Source organism: Octopus bimaculoides, chromosome 23 (assembly GCF_046866305.1).
Source record: "Octopus bimaculoides isolate indiv1 chromosome 23, ASM4686630v1, whole genome shotgun sequence".
NCBI lineage: Eukaryota > Metazoa > Mollusca > Cephalopoda > Octopoda > Octopodidae > Octopus > Octopus bimaculoides.
The window spans coordinates 38,485,123-38,504,040 of NC_142950.1; the positions used below are offsets into that span (position 1 = coordinate 38,485,123).

Below are 18,918 nucleotides of genomic sequence, written 5' to 3' on the forward strand. Positions count from 1 at the left end.
TAATTGCTACTATTTAGTGTCATTTTCCCCATCAATCTAAGAATTCACAAGTGTAGATAACTCTTGTCTTACTCCATTCATTATATTTCAGACTTATCTTTCCTGTTTAGGAAATTTTCTCTCTCTCTCTCTCTGTGCTTGTGTGTATGTGTGTATGTGTGGTGGAGAGAATGTTTGTTTTCTAGCAACGAAGTGGACACTATGGCAACAGACATGACTAACTTTCTGATGCCACTATAATTCGCGTATATTTATTTATTCAAGCACATAACAGAAACGCATGTGAATTCTGACGTGCGCACGCGCTTATATTCTCCAAGCTTAAACTTTGTCGTTTCAATTATGATTAGTAACCAACGTTTGTAAGTAAATGTGTTTTTTTTCACACTTCATAAATTTAAGAGCGTCATTTACATGTCTCAGTATATATATATACCACGAACAGACATACCCACACACGCGTATATATATATATATATATATATATATATATACATATACATATATACATAGGGGTTGAAAAAAATGGAAACCCCTAGCATCATAATTTTGAAATATCTATAAAACTGTCAAAAGCTTGTTTATTTTTATGTTTTTCTTTTATTTATTGTTAGTGTTGCTTAATATGATTTGCTAAAATTGCTGTTTCTTTTTAGATATCATCAGCAAAAGGTAATTAAATTTCATTAAAATAACAGATCTATCGGACTTTCAAAGAGGTCAAATTGTTGGTGCTCGTATGGCAAGCGCTAGCATAACGAAGACAGCCGAAATGTTTGGTGTATCAAGAAGTATTGTCTCGAAAGTAATGACAGCCTTTGACAAAGAGGGAAAAACCTCCTTGTCAAAGCAAAACTCTGGAAGGAAACCAAAACTTTCAGATAGAGACCATCGGACTCTTATGCGAATTGTTAGAAAGGATCACAAAAGTAGAGATCCCAAAATTACTGCAGAGCTTCATGACCACCTCAAGAACCTAGTTTCCACGAAAACTGTTCGCTGGGAGCTGCACAAAACCGGATTTCACGGGCTGAAATCAGAAAAACCACTACTTTCAAAAACAGACATTGCAAAGCGTTTAGAGTGGAGTAAAAACCTACAGAATTGGTCCTTAGAGGATGTGGAAGAATGTTATTTTCTCATCCTTTCCCTTATTTCCGACCACCGGCCAAATATATATATATATATATATATACATATATCGTTTATAAAATCATCAGTATATTTGTTGAGAGAGGACTTCACCATTTACATCCTAATTCAATGAGCAATGTTCAATTGATTAAAAAACTGAATAGTCATCATTGAAACTGGTGGAGATCCATTTACTTGGAAACATTAGGTAACCTCAAACAAAAGTGTAACTGATGTCATTGACTCCAATAATTGTACTGGTTCAACAAGCTTTGAATTCTAACAATCTTTATACTAGCAGTTCACTAATTAATGTTGATATTGACGTTTGTGAATTACAGTGTCGATAAAATAACAATGTGTATAACATTAATAATGAATATACAGATGTAACCAGCAGAATAATTCAGCTAACACCATTCCATGTTTGTATCTACATTATAAATGTTGTTTAATCAACAATTTAATATGCATTTGTATATACAATACAAATGCTAGACACATTATCATTTTAATATAACGCTGTTTCATGTGTGTGTCTGTTAATGTTGATAATGAAAACTGCGAATAATATTGGTTTCAAATGTTGGTACAAGGCCAGCAGTTTTGTGGGAGAGGCCGAATCAATTACTTCAGGGCTCAACTGCTACTTTTCTATTGACCATGAAAGAATGAAAAGCAAACATCTACTTCAGCAGAATTTGAACTGGGAATGTAAAAACGGACAAAATGCTGCTAATTCTTATGCCCAGTGAACTAACGGTTCTGCCATTTTGCCACCTTAAAACTGTGAATAATATTGATCAAGAGGACTGAATGGTAATGTTAATAATCTGGTCTAATGTTCGTAGTGATGGTTTGAATGATAATGTTGACTGCGTAATCTATGGAAGATAATGAATGATAGAAATGAGTAGAATGATGACGGGGTGGATTGAGTGGGTACTATGAATGACAGAGATGAGTAGAATGATGACGGGTGGATTGAGTGGGTACTATGAATGACAGAGATGAGTAGAATGATGACGGGTGGATTGAGTGGGTACTATGAATGACAGAGATGAGTAGAATGATGACGGGTGGATTGAGTGGGTACTATGGATGACAGAGATGAGTAGAATGATGACGGGTGGATTGAGTGGGTACTATGGATGACAGAGATGAGTAGAATGGTGACGGGTGGATTGAGTGGGTACTATGGATGACAGAGATGAGTAGAATGGTGACGGGTGGATTGAGTGGGTACTATGGATGACAGAGATGAGTAGAATGGTGACGGGTGGATTGAGTGGGTACTATGGATGACAGAGATGAGTAGAATGATGACGGGTGGATTGAGTGGGTACTATGGATGACAGAGATGAGTAGAATGATGACGGGTGGATTGAGTGGGTACTATGGATGACAGAGATGAGTAGAATGATGACGGGTGGATTGAGTGGGTACTATGGATGACAGAGATGAGTAGAATGATGACGGGTGGATTGAGTGGGTACTATGGATGACAGAGATGAGTAGAATGATGACGGGTGGATTGAGTGGGTACTATGGATGACAGAGATGAGTAGAATGATGACGGGTGGATTGAGTGGGTACTATGAATGACAGAGATGAGTAGAATGATGACGGGTGAATTGAGTGGGTACTATGAATGACAGAGATGAGTAGAATGATGACGGGTGGATTGAGTGGGTACTATGGATGACAGAGATGAGTAGAATGATGACGGGTGGATTGTGTGGGTACTATGGATGAAAGTGATTATATTCAGAACTGCTTGATGTTGATGTGATGACTTGTGAATGATATTAAGGTTCATACCTGTGAATCACAATGTTGTTCTTATTATTGCACAGCCCCAAGCGCACCCTTAACCAAGCAGATCTATATTCAGAGACAATCCAGTCATGACCTTTTCCCACACTTGTCTCTTCTGTTTCAAGATGTTATACGTATTTTGAGGGAGATTTAACTCTATTGCCCTACGGGTTGTGTAACCCCAAAGAGGTGCCCTCGTGGGCTCCTGAATGATACTTCTGTCTGCAAGGATGCATAAAAATGATGGTGATTTTCAAGAATCCAGCTTTACAAACCAAAGCAGACAATTGAGCTTGGCACAGTCCTTGGGCTCTTTGATTCTTGTCAAGCCATTCAACCTATTCCAGTATGGATGATGAATGCTAAATAATGATGATAATGATTATGATGATGATGATAACAGTGACGATGATGATGATGCTGGTATGCACAACTGCATGTTAAGTGTAGACAGTGACTGATAAATTAGTAATGAAGGCTGAATAGTAATGTTGGACTGTGAGAACTGTGTTGATTTGATAAAACAAGCTGTGACATGTTACAAATAAATCTGACAATAGATCAGCCACAATCAATACCAATAATTTTTCCATGTTAATTTTCTTTTCCTTTTTTTATTATTTTTTTCTTGCTTCCATACCTGGAACTTCTCTAGTTCTTGTTGAGATACAGTAATAAGAGCAAGGTCATCAGCATAGAGGAGCTTCCAAAGGCAGCCTGTCTGAAATTCCTTTGTTATTGCCTGGAGGACTATGATAAACAAGAGGGGGCTGAGCACTGATCCTTGGTGAACCCCTACATGTACCCTGAATTCTTTGCTGTGCTCATTGCCTCACTTTACTGGTAGCATCCCTGTACATAGCTTATACAGTTCTCACCAATCACTCATCTATCCCTAGCTTCCGCATCAACCACCAGATAAGGGATCGGGGGACCCTGTCAAAGGCTTTCTCCAAGTCAACAAAGGCCAAGTACAGAGGTTTATCCTTGGCTAGGTATTTCTCCTGCAGCTGCCTTACCAGAAATATAGCACCAGTGGTGCTTCTCCCTGGCACAAAACCAAACTGCATCTCGTCTAAATAACTCTCTCCCTAATTAGTTGGGCTGTGACTCTCTCTGTAACCTTAATTACCTGATCCAACAATTTGATACCTCTGTAATTATTTCTATCTAAGGCATCACCTTTACCTTTGTAGCAGTTGACTATGGTGCTGCTACACCAGTCATTGAGTATGACTCTTTCATATAACACCTGATTTACAACATGGGTGACTAGACCGTAACCTACACCATCAGATATTTTAAGCATCTCAGCAGTGATTCCTGATGGGCTGGGGGCTTTCCCTGTCTTCATATCCTTAATTGCTTTATCTATCAAGGAGCTGTCAATTTGGGTAGCTGGTCCCTAAATTGGGTCAACATTTGGCAGCCTCTCCTCTTCCCATTCATTCTCCATGTTCAGCAGTCTTTCATAATGACATTTCCAAGCCTCTTTCTTTGCAGTATTCTTTACCGACAGATTATATTTTGATAGTGAGAGTAAATATATGTTTATTAAACAAATTGTTCATCATTTACACATACACACACACACAACTTATACTATACGCACAAATGCACACATATATGCAAACACATGTAATGTGCACTCATGTAGATTATATGTTATATAATGTTGTGTGTGTGTATACAGATGTTTTTGTTATTAATCAAACTCGTTACAGAATCAGCGAGTACAACAGTCTCACCGACTCCAACCTCACTGCGTATTTTAGCAACAGATATCTTCGGAGGCATTTAAGGAAAATTGGATTGGTAAGTACTTTTAATTGTAATTGCTCCATAACATACTGTAGAGATGAAATAGCATATTGCATAACATATGCAAATCTGTTCTTCTATGCTTCACCATTGGTCAAGCATACATGTCACTTAACTACCCTGCTAGTCATTTGGTAATTCTCCCTACTAATAGGGAAAAAATTAGTCTAAAGTATGGATGGTATCATTCTTTAGTTTATATATACAAGTATAAATGATCTTTGACTTCTCCCAAATAAATAAAATCATATGCTGCTTATAGAAATATAGATGTTCTTGCATCTATCTTGCATTTGACTTGGCAGAATCGTTTTATGTCTCAGCTAAAATCTGTCAATGCATTTTCATTTATACGAAAAGGTAGGCTCACATAAGGTTACAGAATTTATTTAGAAGGGTTTGGATTGAACATCAAGAACCAGCTACATATGCTTGGATTGAACATCGAGAACCAGCCACATACACTATTTATATATCATGACAAGTGTTCTATTATGTGTGTTCTGTGTTCTTTCAGATGCTCTTGCGAAGAGGCCATGTGAACAGAAAGGCTAGGCACTCCTGGCCGGTGAATAGGGCCATGTGACAAGTGAAAAATTGTTAAGAGCCAAAATTATAGTTAACCTAGTTGACAGTAAGCTTAAGGATATATCTTCATGCATGAATGCATTTACATGGTATATAAGCGTGTGTGTGTGAGGAGGGTATTATTTACATGTGGAAACATTGGGTGGCAAACAAGGTGATCCCATTGAGATGGGATGCTGCACACACACGCACACATATTCAGGCATGGTTGTATGGTTTAGAAGTTTGCTTCCCAACCACAGGGTCTTAAGCAAGTGTCTTCAACTAATGCCCTTGGTTGGCCAAAGCCTTGTGAGTGAATTTGGTCACATGTAATCTAAAAGAATCCCATTATATGTGTGTGTGTATTTACTTATATATACACACTGCTGTGCTTACCTCCCCTCTATTACATAGATCAATAAAAGAGGTGAAATTATTCCTGAGTCAACATATCGGGCGAACATCAGCCGTGCTGAACAGCAGGAGCAAGTGAAGGAAGCATTAGCTCAAGCCATTGTACATAAATCTGTTGATCTGCAACTGAAGAGAGAAAATGAAATCAACCAGAAAGTGGAAGAAATATCTAAGCTGGAACTGGTTCGAAAAATGAGGGTAAGAGTTTCATTTTAAACTTTTTTCTATAGAACCCTTTCTATATAATCCTTTCGTATATAATGTATGATATAACACAGTATTATGTAGTGGTTCTTACAACAATATTACACTATACAGTATATCAGGGTTATTTATTGTACCTCATTTATGTTTGCTGGTTATTCAAATGGTGTGCGCTGCATCACAATTATATACAATGTCTCACAGTTTTATTTCATGAATCATTTGAAATGTGCTGGCTGTTACATCAAAATACACTGTATCACAACAATGAGTTGTGGCAAAGGTGCTTGAAAACCAGAAGAACATCTCTGGAAGACAATAAGCGATGTGGAAGACCTACCATGAGTGTCATGCCCGGAAATGTGGTATTGTGCCTTGAGAATATGTTCTCCAGGACCAGGCCATCAATCGAGAGTTCTACTGTAACATTTTGAAGCATTTGAGGGAGGAGGACATTTGGTGAAAGTGACTGGATCTGTGCAGCACAAAGAATTAAATTCTTCACTGAGCTCTCCTCATGAGTTTCTTGCCAAAATCAACATGGTATCACTTCTGCACCTGCCTGGTTCACCATATTTAGGACTTGTGGACTTCCATCTCTTCCCTAAGATGAAAATGCAGCTCAAAGGTCATCATTTTAACGACATTGTTGGGATCTAGGGCAATTGAAGAAAGTCCTCAACTTGCTTATGGAAAACGACTTCCAGGCCAGATTCCAAAAGTGGCAGGAACACTGGGACTGGTGTATCGTTGCACAAGGTAACTATTTCGAAGGAGATGATGTTAAAACTTAGGTAAATAAGTTATTTTTTTATTAAATGTAACTGGTTCAGGAACCTTTTGATAATTGCCTCGTTTGTAGAAATATCACAGAAATATAGTGTCATCGCATCATACAGTGTTTCTAGATTGTTATAGTTTATGAAGATATACATTCCACACCTGCTACGAACAGAACAGGATTGCAGAAGCACAAAGAAAATGTGAACTACACAAGTCCAGGGTCAATTACTTGCCTTCAGTTCCAACAGTCCACTAGTGTCCGAGCAGCAGCAGAGACTTCTGAGAATGCATTGGAATAATCGACCACAGCCGGACACGCTGTGCCCATGTGATGTCCTTTCTTCATTAACAATGATGGATGGATTAATATATTCCAACAGTTACAACAGTCGGAGCTATGATTGAATATCACCTATCCTGATACTGTCACCATATATATCTTGTTAAAAATAACAAATTCCCTCAAATTACACCATACTGTCTGAGTAATATGGGCACATAGGCTTAAGTAATTCTGCATCAAAAAAAGAAGACAAGATGGGCATGAATGAAAGATTTTGTTTTTTATTTTTATCATACATCTGCTCACTCAGGGCTGATTTGTGACTAAATAACAATGATGACCACAGCTATCATTTTATCCCTACTACTGCTGTTGCATCCCCATTCTATCCTACCACCTCAACACTACAATAAATTACCAACTTCCCAAATGGCAACATCAAATCAGTATTGCAGTTCTGTTTCATTTTCAGTCAGAGCGCTATACAGCCAGAAGCCACACATTACTCACGTCTGCAACAAGTCGAGAGTCTCTGTCAAGGCGTGCAAGCTCTGTAGCTGGAAGCATGCGACACCAGCCTTGGACCAATTCACGACCACGGACTGCATATGAGCAACAAGGCACTCAGAACTCAGACATGGTAAGTTTTTAAAGTAGTGTAGCCTTATATGATTGTACTGTTATAGCTACGTCTTACCCACATCCACTACTATCACAATTTACTCAACTAACCAATGCAATGAAAAAGCCTCTGGGCTTAGGCTCCTAGAAATTACAGCCAAACTGCTGTGTCACTATGGCAATTTTAGATATTGACATGGTCCACTTAAATAAAAAAAAAGAACTGTATCAGAAGTGTGTCACAAGGAACTCTATCTCCTTAGCCAAGGGGTTTTTCAAGAGCTGGCAAGATGACAGTGGACATACTGGTTTCCCAATGAAAGTGAATAATGTTGTCTACCGCTCCACACACACTTTTGATAGCAACCCAACTGAGACCACCCCTTCTGGTTCTGTGATACCAACTTGCCGTTTTAAAGTGATCTAAATTTAAATCTTTCATCAAAATTTCATTTTCATTAATTTTCCAACCTCAACTTTATTATGTTATATAAATAAAGTTATTTCATTAAATTCCACATTTTAAAAATTACAGAAGGCAGTGTATTTCAAGAGAAATATGGTATCAAAAGGGTTAAAGGTCAAACTGAAAGAGATCAATGCCAGCATGAAAGATATTATCTTGTCTGTTGTGAGAGGCTGAGTATACTGTAGTGTATGCTAGGTTTTCAGAAGTGAGAGCAAAAGATAAAAGCAGAAAGCAGAGATAGTGAGTTCCATACCTGGTCACAAACTTGCACTGAAATACCCAAAATGCAAAATAATGGCAGTAACACTGCTCCTTGTTGCCTTTGCAGTGCAGATATGAGTGAATGGTTAATGTAGAGGTGACAAAGAATGATATATGATCTGGAGGAAGGATAGCATGAATTCGAAAGTCCTTGTAACACCTTTGGTACAGAAACACAAGTTGTAAGACCATTGACATTGGGCACAGAACAGAATTGTTACACTTGTGGCAACAAAAACCTATTCAAGGGCCACCCAGAATTTGACTGGTTCACTCTTGTGCTGTTGTTAGGGGCCACTGCAGAATTGTTAGAACAGCTGACAAAAAATACATTGTGATATTTCTTTTGACTCAATCCTGCCAAGGCCAACTTTGCTTTTTATACTTTGGGGATTAATAAAGTATAGGTGAAGTTCTAAGAGCAATACTATCAACTAAAACCTCTCCTCAAAATTGCTGGCCTTGTGCTTAAATTATCCTCCTCCTCATCGTCATCGTCATCACCATCATCACAATCATCATCATTAATGTTTTGGCCTTTGTTGTTCTCTATTTATTTATTTATTTCAGAGTTTTTCCAGCCTTGATTTGGAAAGCAAATGCTCAACCATTTCAAGGGATCATTCAACTTTACAGACCCAAAATTCTTCTACTGAAAGAGATCAGTATTTTCCGGTAAGGTATTTTATAAGGAAGGTGGGAGTTTTTCAATTTGTCACTGTTATTACAATGTTGGGAAATCTTTCAAAATCGTATAAGCGATCTTCCATATTGCTGATTTTGTTCAGCCCTGGTTGAGTTGACCACTTCATCTTTAAATATTGTTTATCTCATATCACATTAAACAGTATGTCATTTTTTCCTCTGTAAAGCTAGAAGGATATGATTTGAGATGTGGTTATTGTTTTTAGCAAGTTTAGGGATCATGTAGAGCTCCCTCATTGACTTGTGGTAGGTGTTTGTTTGATGATGTTTAACTGTCGAAGTTTTTTGTAAATAACCAATCTCCTTTTCCTTTACCCAAGATCAGGGTCTTCACTCCGCGAGTGTAGTGGGTGCTTTTTACATGTCACTGGCACGAGGGCCAATCAGGCAGTACTGGCATCAACCATGCTTGAATGGTGCATTTTACATGCCACTGGCATGGGAGCCAATCAGGTGGCACTGGCAACGGTCACACTTGAAGGGTGGTTTTTACGTGCCACTGGCACAGGTGCCAGTCAGGCAGTACTGGCATCAGCCATAACAATGACTTCACTTGACTCAACAGGTCTTCGTCACATTATTATTCACTGGATTCTTGCTTTTCTCTTTTTTTTTTTTTAGAATGATACAGTTAAATTTGAAAGAGATTTGCCTTATTTTTATAGTTACAATGTCGAGGCTCATGCATTAATTTGTAATAGCAATGATGTTAATGCTATTGTTGCTGTTGTTGTTTCAGTTTTATTTGGATGTGAACAATTTGAGGCAGTATGGCCTAAAACTGGCCCCACTTCATGACACATGGAAAAAACAGCTGAAGTCACCTTACCTTGCGACTCACCCTTCTACAGGAGACAGGATGAAGCCTATACGGCCAAAGACAACCCCCAAACTAATGTCAAACCATAATGTAAACAAGGCAGAGGTGATTGTTATTTTGTTTTCCATTTTTTGTTCAAATTTCCTCTTTTTCCAAAGTTTTTCCAATTTAGCACTAACGATTGATGGGAAAGTCAAAATAATCAGGTCATTATCATTGCCATCATTATCACTGTGATCCTCATTATTTCATTCATCTTCCTCAAGGTCAACCATGTCACAAATGGTATCATCATCATCATCATCATCATCAACAAGATTCTTATTGTCAATCTTATTCTGTTGCAGAGATATAATGCTGAGGCCAGAATGAGGACCAACTGCAATGTGACCATGAAGTTTTTGGGTAAACATGTGACAAAATTGCCAGGCTACTCTGTTCGTGAAACTGAAGTTGTTGTGCAGCAACAACACTGTGGTGGCAACACTGTGTGTGTTTACCATGGCAAACTTTTACCCCAAGGTAGAAACCGGACACTTTTTAATCTTCTTTGCTTTTGAGTTTAATTTTATGGCTGTGTTACAAGTTCAAATTCTGCAAAGTTGACTTTGCTTTTATCCCTTCAGGTTCAATAAAATGAACCACAAAGTAAACCAAATCATAGCCCCCACTTGCAAGCCTTTATGACTTGGTAGCATTGTTTTCGGTGCCTGTATAGTCATGAGCAGACAGACACCTTCTCAGTGCTTTCACCCTTGATTCAGTGCAACGTCCAGGATGTGACAGCGAGAGACAGAACTGCATTTGTCATCATCATCATCCACATTTTACATCCATTTTCCATCCTGACACGAGTTGGATGGTGTGACAGGAGGTAGGCAAGGCTGGAGGGCTGCACCAGGTCCCATAGTCTTGTTTCAGCATGGTTTCTACAGCTGGATGCTCTTCCTAATACCAACCACTTTACAGAGTGAACCGGGTTTAATTATATTAAAACTGAAAATAATTATTTTGAATTCTACAAATTAAACAATTGAATAAATTTTAGGAAAAAAAAAAAAAAAGACCTGACAGACATTGACAGAATTTGTTTTTTAACTTCTTCACTGTTCACTTCCTGTACATATTCTATTTACTGCTCATGCCCTTGTGGCTACTATTTCTGATGTGTTATAGTCCACCTGAACACTGTACACAATAAGTTCATTATACAAAACTTTTAACTGGGAAATCTGGAGGTTTCGAACCCACTTGAAAAGTGTTGATATAAATGATTAAGCATCTTTCTCTTTGATGTAGGAAAACATCAAGTGATACATTGACAGAATCAGGAGACTGTCAGATAAAATGCCTTGCAGTAGTTTTTGTTTTTTTTCTCTTTACACTGAGCAAAATGCTTAGTGGCATTTTGTCCCTCTTTACATTCTCAGTTCAAATTTTTTTGTCAAGGTCGACTTTGCCTTTTATTCTTTTCGGGGTTGATAAAACAAGTACCAGTTGAGTATTTCACCTGTCGCTACATTCTGAATTCAAATTCCGCCAAGGTCGACTTTGCCTTTTATTCCTTTCAGGGTTGATAAAATAAATTCCAGTTGAACACTAGAGTCGATGTAAGTGACTCGTCTCTCCACCTCCCCCTAACTGCTTTTGTGGCAAAAATTTGAAATAATAATAATTATTACTTTATCATTACTATTATTTATTGTCTTTGCACAGCTTCTAACACTGGAAATGTACTATACTGCCAGCTGTTCACTACTAGTGAACTAAGGTAACACTGCTTATTTTTTGAACACCATCTGCAGTATTCAAGCAGTTCCAAGCAGTGCTGTTTTTTTGCTTATTGCAGCCCCTATTTGTTCCATGTACTTCTCAAAATTTTTACTCACTGTTCCCAGGACTCCGACAATCATTGGTACTACTACCACCTTTTCCATCGACCACAACTGCTTGACCTCCCAAGCTAACCTGTTATATCTCTCGACTTTTCTTTCTTCCTTATCGCATACCTTGTTGTCAGCTTGGCATGCTATATCCATGATCCAGCATCGTTTGCTTTCTTTCTCAATTAACACTATTATTATTAGTATTATCATTATTATTCATTAAGGCAGCAAGCTGGACGAAATATTAAGTGGTATTTTACCTGTCACTATGTTTTGAGTTCAAATTCCTTTCAGGGTTGATAAAATAAGTACCAGTTGAACACTGGGGTTGATGTAAACAACTTATGCCCTCCCCCAAAATTGCTGCCCTTGTGGCTAACTTTGAAACCATTATTATTATTACTGTGTCATTTAGTCCAATAAAACCCACAAAAACAATCCGTAAGAACGTGTCTCATCTGGTTTCCATTTCAGAAAACTTCACATTCATATCTCACCGCCATATCAACTTCCCATTCAGCCTCAGTGTTTACTTGGATGGTATTTTACACTTGCGAGTTAGTGTCTGCTGTGAATATAGGCACCAAAGAGGTGGCATCATTGGTGGACCACAAGGTCAATTCATTCTGGTCAGTGTGAAGGGATCAATGCCTTGTGCCAGGTTAGAACGAGTTTTATTTTTGTGTTTTTTGTTGTTGTTTTTCAGAGGTGAGAATGGGGATATGGCAGTGACCGTAGAGCAGCAAACTAAAAGGGGAATCTTACTGAATTGACTTCACCTTTCCTGGGGGTTACTTCTCTTGATCGTACTTCTTCCTTAACAAATTTATTTTCTTGATGTCAAAGTAATTAAATTATCATCGTTATGATGATGATGAGGGCAACAGTTGATGACAAAATCAGTAGATCATTGGAGAAATCACCTGACTGTATTAAGTCATAATCCTTTATGTTCTGGGTTCAAGTCCTGCTGAGGTTAACTTTACCTTTTATCCCTCTGGGAATCAATAACTATAAGGCGCATACTGGGTTTGATTTCCTTGATTACACCCTTTCCTGAAACTGGATGGCAGAATTGGTAGAAATATTGAACACTGTGTAGAAGGATCAGTATCTGGTACCAAGCTATATGGTTAAGAAGTTTGCTTCATTATCACATGGTTCCAGGTTCAGTCTCACTGTGTGGCACCTTGGGCAAGAATCTTCTACTATAGCTCCAAGCTGACCAAAGTCTTGTGAGTTGATTTCATAAATGAAAATTGTGTAGAAGCTCATTGTATATTTGCACGTGTGTGTGTGTGTGTGTGCGGGTCTTTGTGTTTGCCCTCACCACTTGACAATCGATGTTGGTTTGTTTATATCCCCATAATCTAGCAGTTTGGCAAAAAGAAAACAGTAAAGTAAATCCCGAATTTAAAATAAATCCCAGATTCAATTTTCTCTACTAAACCAATTAAGGGACACTGCCTCAGCATGGCTACAACCCAGGGACTGAAAATGCCTGGTAATACTTATTTGCATCTTGTTTTTTGTTCTGAGCTGGAATTCCACCAGAGCTGAATTTGACTTATTTTTTCTGGATTAATTAAATAATTATCAGACAATTACTGGGACCTACTTAATTGACTGCACCTCTCCCATCTCGAAAAAAAAAATGTCTTTTTTTTTTCTGTATTAGAATTCAATATTATGATTATAACTAAGGCTGGCAGAATTGTTAGCACTTTGGGCAAAATGTTCAGTAGCATTTTGTCCTTCTTTAATGCTCTGGGTTCATATCCCGCTGAGGCCCTTTCAGAGTCAATAAAATAAGTACCAGTTATGTACTGGGATTGATGTAATTGACTTACCTCCACCCCCACCCTGCAAAAAATTACTGGTCATGTTCCAAACATTTGAAACAGTGTTATGATAATAACTGTATTTTTCATAGTTTCATTATACTTGAGGTTTCATTTTCAGGTGCAAATTAAACAAGGACTTACGCCAGAAGAAACAGAAGAAAATGTCCCATGGTAAAACCCCAGAATCTGCCTTTCACCAGAATGACTACAGAGACAGTATGCTTGATGAACCTGATGGTGGATGTCTTGGGAAAAAACAAACGAAATTCCAATCAAAAGAGATGCCATCAAGTCAGGAAGGTTATATTTCTTCACTTATATTTTGAGTTTTAAATCATTATTTAGAGTGGTGGATATTAGTTAGGGATCACTGGAGAAAACATTCTGTGATATTGAATCCCTGTAAAGTTTGACTTTGCCTTTTGTTCTTTCAGAGTAATGTAAAATCAGTCCCCATTAAATATTGCGGTTAATTTCACACTGTCCCTCATTCCAGATTTCATGACCTTGGATTTGGATTAGAAATTATTATAATTTTATTTGAAATCTGTTGGTGAAAAGCAGTGATTAGTGGAATTGGTAGATTGATGGACAAACTGCCATGCATATAGGGGTGGATGATCATTTTCATCAGGTCAAGGCCAATAGGCTATCATGATAGCCTTTCAAGAGCAGAAATCAAGCACCAGGCTACTACTACTCCTCTCCATACTATCTTGATGTAGGCAAACCTACAACGAAGTATGCGGGTGGTGGGGTGTCTGTTGAGACTCCATCTCAAGTCCCTGTCGTAACATTCTACTAGAGCACCTGCCCGTGAGGAAATTGAGGGCAGCAGCTTAATGGCATGCCCAGAATCTTGATAGTGAGATATCAATAGCAAAGTGACAGAAACGACTGGAAGGATTGAATTATTGCTGTAACACTATAATGGCCATTGGGAATATGTAAGATACTTCTATATGTTCTGTTGAACTTTGGGCTTTCACATAATCCAGACGTGGAAGGCTAGAGAGGGTGTTAGCACTTACCCAACGTGATGCCTTGATTCTCCAACTGGACGGATGACTTAACATTCTTTTTACAAGCTGATTCCACAGAATGGTTGATGCTGTACCTAGGGGTTGACAACCTTAGTAGCAGTCATCCATATGCTAGATTAAATCAATTATACCTCTCCATATCTTTGACCTTGTGTCAATGCTACAAATAATTATTATTTGCGATGAGTTATGGGAATCTGATGAATGGCAGGGTCAGTAGACCACTAAAAATAGTACTTATGTCCCTTAACTGTTATCTCCAGCAAGTTGACTGATTGCAGAAGGGTCCTTATATAGGCTTCTTAGTACTAAACTGTTTGTTTAGCTCAAGGCCACCTCTGATTGAGCAGACTAGAATGAAAGGCATCCTAAATGCAATCATCATCATGTTTTATTTAAGCATAGTGCAACCAGCATCATCCCATTATGCAATGTGTCTTTTCATTAAAATGGAAGAACATAAGTTAAGAGTGGGTCTGAGCAGCCTCTAAGGTACCTCCCTAAAATTCTAACAGATTTAGCATGTAAAAGGTTGTTTTGTAAACTCATTTCCACACTGAACTGTTGTTTAGCCCCAGGTCAGAGCTGACTGAGAAGACTCATGACCAAAGGCATTCCAGTGGTGAGCTTCATGACAATTTTAGGGGTAGAACTACATTCTCTAACGTTTTCTTTCCTTGTTTAAGATGGAAAGGTGGAGCTTGAGGGATATTTGAAGCTACTATTGGTAGCAGTTTTAGAGAACATGTAGGAGACTCCCACATTGGCTTGTCAACATTGTACTGTTGAATATCCTAATTGTAGAACATGAAGACGAGCAGAAATATGACCACCACTCCAGAAATACAATACCATGGGAGGATGATACGGCATCAGTCACCATAGATGTTGCTGATTCTGATGATGAAGTTCAAAAAGAGGAGAACCAAGGACAAGGTAAGTTGTCATAATATTCTTCTATACTTAAAAGAAACAGTTGGGGAAGACATAGCCTGAAATAGCAAACTAAGGTCAAAGGTTGAACTGGTCACTTCCCTGTGACATTTTGCTGTGTCCCTTTATTTCTTATGTCCACATCTTGCACTGAGGTTGGTCATCCTCCCGTCCTTTCTTATCTTTCAATTCTCAATGTGGTTCATAGAATAAGTATTGGACTGGAATTGAGGTTCTCTGCATTCCCCACCACCCTTCTCACCACCAAACCAGTGAACCTGTTGGTGCTCACCCATCTTGCTAGAAATAGCAGCTAAGTCTTCTTTAAAGCATTTCCTACCATCTTAAGTAACAGAAAGAACACTTTAGAAATAACCCTAACCCTAACCATAAAAGACAGAAAGGTTGTGGTTGGAACACTTTTGATCGAAAATATCTTTGTAACTTACTTTTTCTCTTGAATTATTTGCTCCATGTTGAAATAATATATATATATATATATATATATATATATATATATATATACACATATATATATTGTGCCTATGAATCATGAAATATATGTGTGTACATTTAATGTATCTGTATATAATGTGTATGTATAGCAGTAATGATAATATTTATGCTGTTGAGTTGCAATATCTGTAGTAATGTTAGGTGTTGATGATGGTTTAGTAATGGTATTAGTGGTTGTGATGATGATGATGGTTTAGTAATGGTATTAGTGGTTGTGATGATGATGATGGTTTAGTAATGGTATTAGTGGTTGTGATGATGATGATGGTTTAGTAATGGTATTAGTGGTTGTGATGATGATGATGGTTTAGTAATGGTATTAGTGGTTGTGATGATGATGATGGTTTAGTAATGGTATTAGTGGTTGTGATGATGATGATGGTTTAGTAATGGTATTAGTGGTTGTGATGATGATGATGGTTTAGTAATGGTATTAGTGGTTGTGATGATGATGATGGTTTAGTAATGGTATTAGTGGTTGTGATGATGATGATGGTTTAGTAATGGTATTAGTGGTTGTGATGATGATGATGATGATGATGGATTTAGTTGGAGAGTTGTAGTTGTTGTGGAGGGGTAGGGTTAGTAGTAGTAGCAAGGAAGGAGAAGTGTTGTTAGTCTTGTTGATGGTAGTGGTAGTGTCTATCCTCCTCATCATTGTTTATTGCTTGCTGCACAGAGGCTGGCTATGAGGATGACTTTGACAATGATGCTGACAATGAAGAAGAGAAAGAGGGGGAGGAGGAAGAAACAGATGATTACGATAATGAAGAAGATGAATGCGAAGAAATAGAAGAAGAAAAAAATGAAGATGATCCCAGTGTTGCTGACAACGAAAGTATCATTGATGAAGTAGAAAAAGGGTCCACTTCAGACTCCGATGCTCCACTCACTCTTGATACATCATTTGATGATGGTGAAAGTAGAACAGGTAAGCCTCCTCACTAAAATATATGAAAAAAAAACATCAAAAAATAAACAGGGGCTAGAAACTGGTGCATATATCCTGAGTGGTTTCAAGTTATCCCTAAGCTGATATGACATGAAACGGTCCTTAATTTTGACATGATATAAGGTGGTTCTTTATTGATACAACATCAAATGCTATCTTCGTTTTTACATAGTCAGGTAATTTCTATTACGTTGTCTGTGTATATCTAAATCTGAGCATAATATTCTTTGGTATATTTATTCTCCATTCCATGTATTTCATTGGCCAATAAGAATTACAAAGATTTACATGTTAGGTAGACATGTAAAGAATTTCCTATTTGTAATTCCTATTAGAAAATGAAACAACACATATAATAGAGAATAAATACTACCAGAATATTTCCACTTTCTATAATTCTCAATTTTAATATACATTTTGACTAACACACAGTAGCAACTGTGGCTACATACTGATTGTAATAATGCAATAAACAGATGCACTTCAAGAGGAAACAGCTGCAATTTACTCTACATTTAAATTTTCTTTTTTTGTTCTTAGTATTTCTATGTCATGCATTTTGTTTTTTAAATGCATTTTGTTATATTTGTGCTTTTTATTTGTTTCCACATATTTTACTCTATACCATTTACAGATTTTCAAAAAACAGACACAGAAAATGTTGATGGGACCGAGGTCAGAGAGACATTGTTGGCAAAGAAAGCTGACTCTAATGCATCAGATGCAATCAATGATGACCAGCTGAAGAACCATGTAACACAACCATCAACCAACCAAGGAGATAAAATTGTTGAGGAAGACATCTTACCTCTGAGAGGACTTGCAACCGAGATAACTGTTACAGCAACATCGACTACATTACTAGCTGCTGGAACAACTACTACTACCACATCATCTACAATATTTGCTAGTGCTACTGACATGGCAAAGGCAACATCAGAAGATAGAAAAGAGGTTTATAAAGATCCAGAGGAACCCAAAGCAAACAAAGGCGCACCTACTGCTGTTGGTATTGGTGAACAAGCTGCTGATGAGGATGGTGATGGTGATGATGGTGTTCAAGGTCATGAATCCATTTGAGTAACCATTGCTAAAGCTGTGTCCCTTGGAAACTGCAAAACCTTTTTATTAGGTTGCAGATGATGATTCTATTGCAGTTATAATTAAAAGTGTATCCAACAGTTTCTATCTCGCCAATTTCTACCACAAGGCTTGAGTTGATGCAAGGCTTTAGTAGAAGACATTTTCCTGAGGCACAACACAGTACTTTGATGCATCTTGGAACTCTATGATTGTGAAGCAAACTACATAAGCGCTACATGGCCATGCTTGTACCCAAATGCAGAATATAAAGCATGATAACACTGCACAAAATATTATGGGTTTGTAAAATATAGAATCTAATATCATTTTCAAACAATGAACATAACCTCATTTGTTTGTCAAACATATAACGCAGCACTAAATATTTATCAAACATTGCAGACAACATCATCACTACAAACAACATCATTACTTTGTTAAACACTGAATACATCATTTCTTTGTGCACAGTACCATTTGTTTGTCAGTTGCTGAAACCTTGCTACTGTCTTTTAGCAATAAACACAGAATTTACCTGACAAATGGCTATTTTAACCCTGTTTTTAATTTAATCATTCTTGAAGAATTGTTCCAAGTCTGACAGTGCTTCAGCACTGAAGGATATGGAATCATTTATGCAAGAGACAGCAAAAATAAGAATGTTATTATTTAAAATGTTATTAAAAAATATATATCTATAGACAAAAGAAAGTATATATATATTCTTTAAAAGTCTTCTTTCTAGTACAAAAAAAGTG

The 18,918-nt window shown here is 37.5% G+C and overlaps 1 protein-coding gene across 1 annotated transcript; it reads left to right on the forward strand.

Moving 5' to 3' along the window:
- The first annotated feature begins 145 nt into the window (after window positions 1-145).
- Window positions 146-18,715, forward strand: LOC106878375 (glutamate-rich protein 3). Its single transcript, XM_014927566.3, has 12 exons — window positions 146-362; window positions 4,677-4,767; window positions 5,758-5,955; window positions 7,500-7,667; window positions 8,949-9,053; window positions 9,823-10,008; window positions 10,251-10,425; window positions 12,264-12,450; window positions 13,752-13,933; window positions 15,481-15,612; window positions 16,805-17,056; window positions 17,712-18,715. The coding sequence occupies exons 1-12, from the start codon at window positions 343-345 to the stop codon at window positions 18,155-18,157; spliced, it is 2,142 nt and encodes a 713-aa protein (XP_014783052.1). The 5' UTR covers window positions 146-342; the 3' UTR covers window positions 18,158-18,715.
- The last annotated feature ends 203 nt before the right edge of the window (window positions 18,716-18,918 follow it).

What these genes read in the sequence shown, in the direction of transcription:
- LOC106878375 (XM_014927566.3), top strand. Translation starts at nt 343, where the DNA reads ATGATTAGTAACCAACGTTT. An exon ending in GCACTCAGAACTCAGACATG is followed by an intron (nt 7,668 to 8,948) that starts GTAAGTTTTTAA and finishes TATTTATTTCAG; the next exon opens with AGTTTTTCCAGCCTTGATTT. An exon ending in GGATCAATGCCTTGTGCCAG is followed by an intron (nt 12,451 to 13,751) that starts GTTAGAACGAGT and finishes TTTCATTTTCAG; the next exon opens with GTGCAAATTAAACAAGGACT.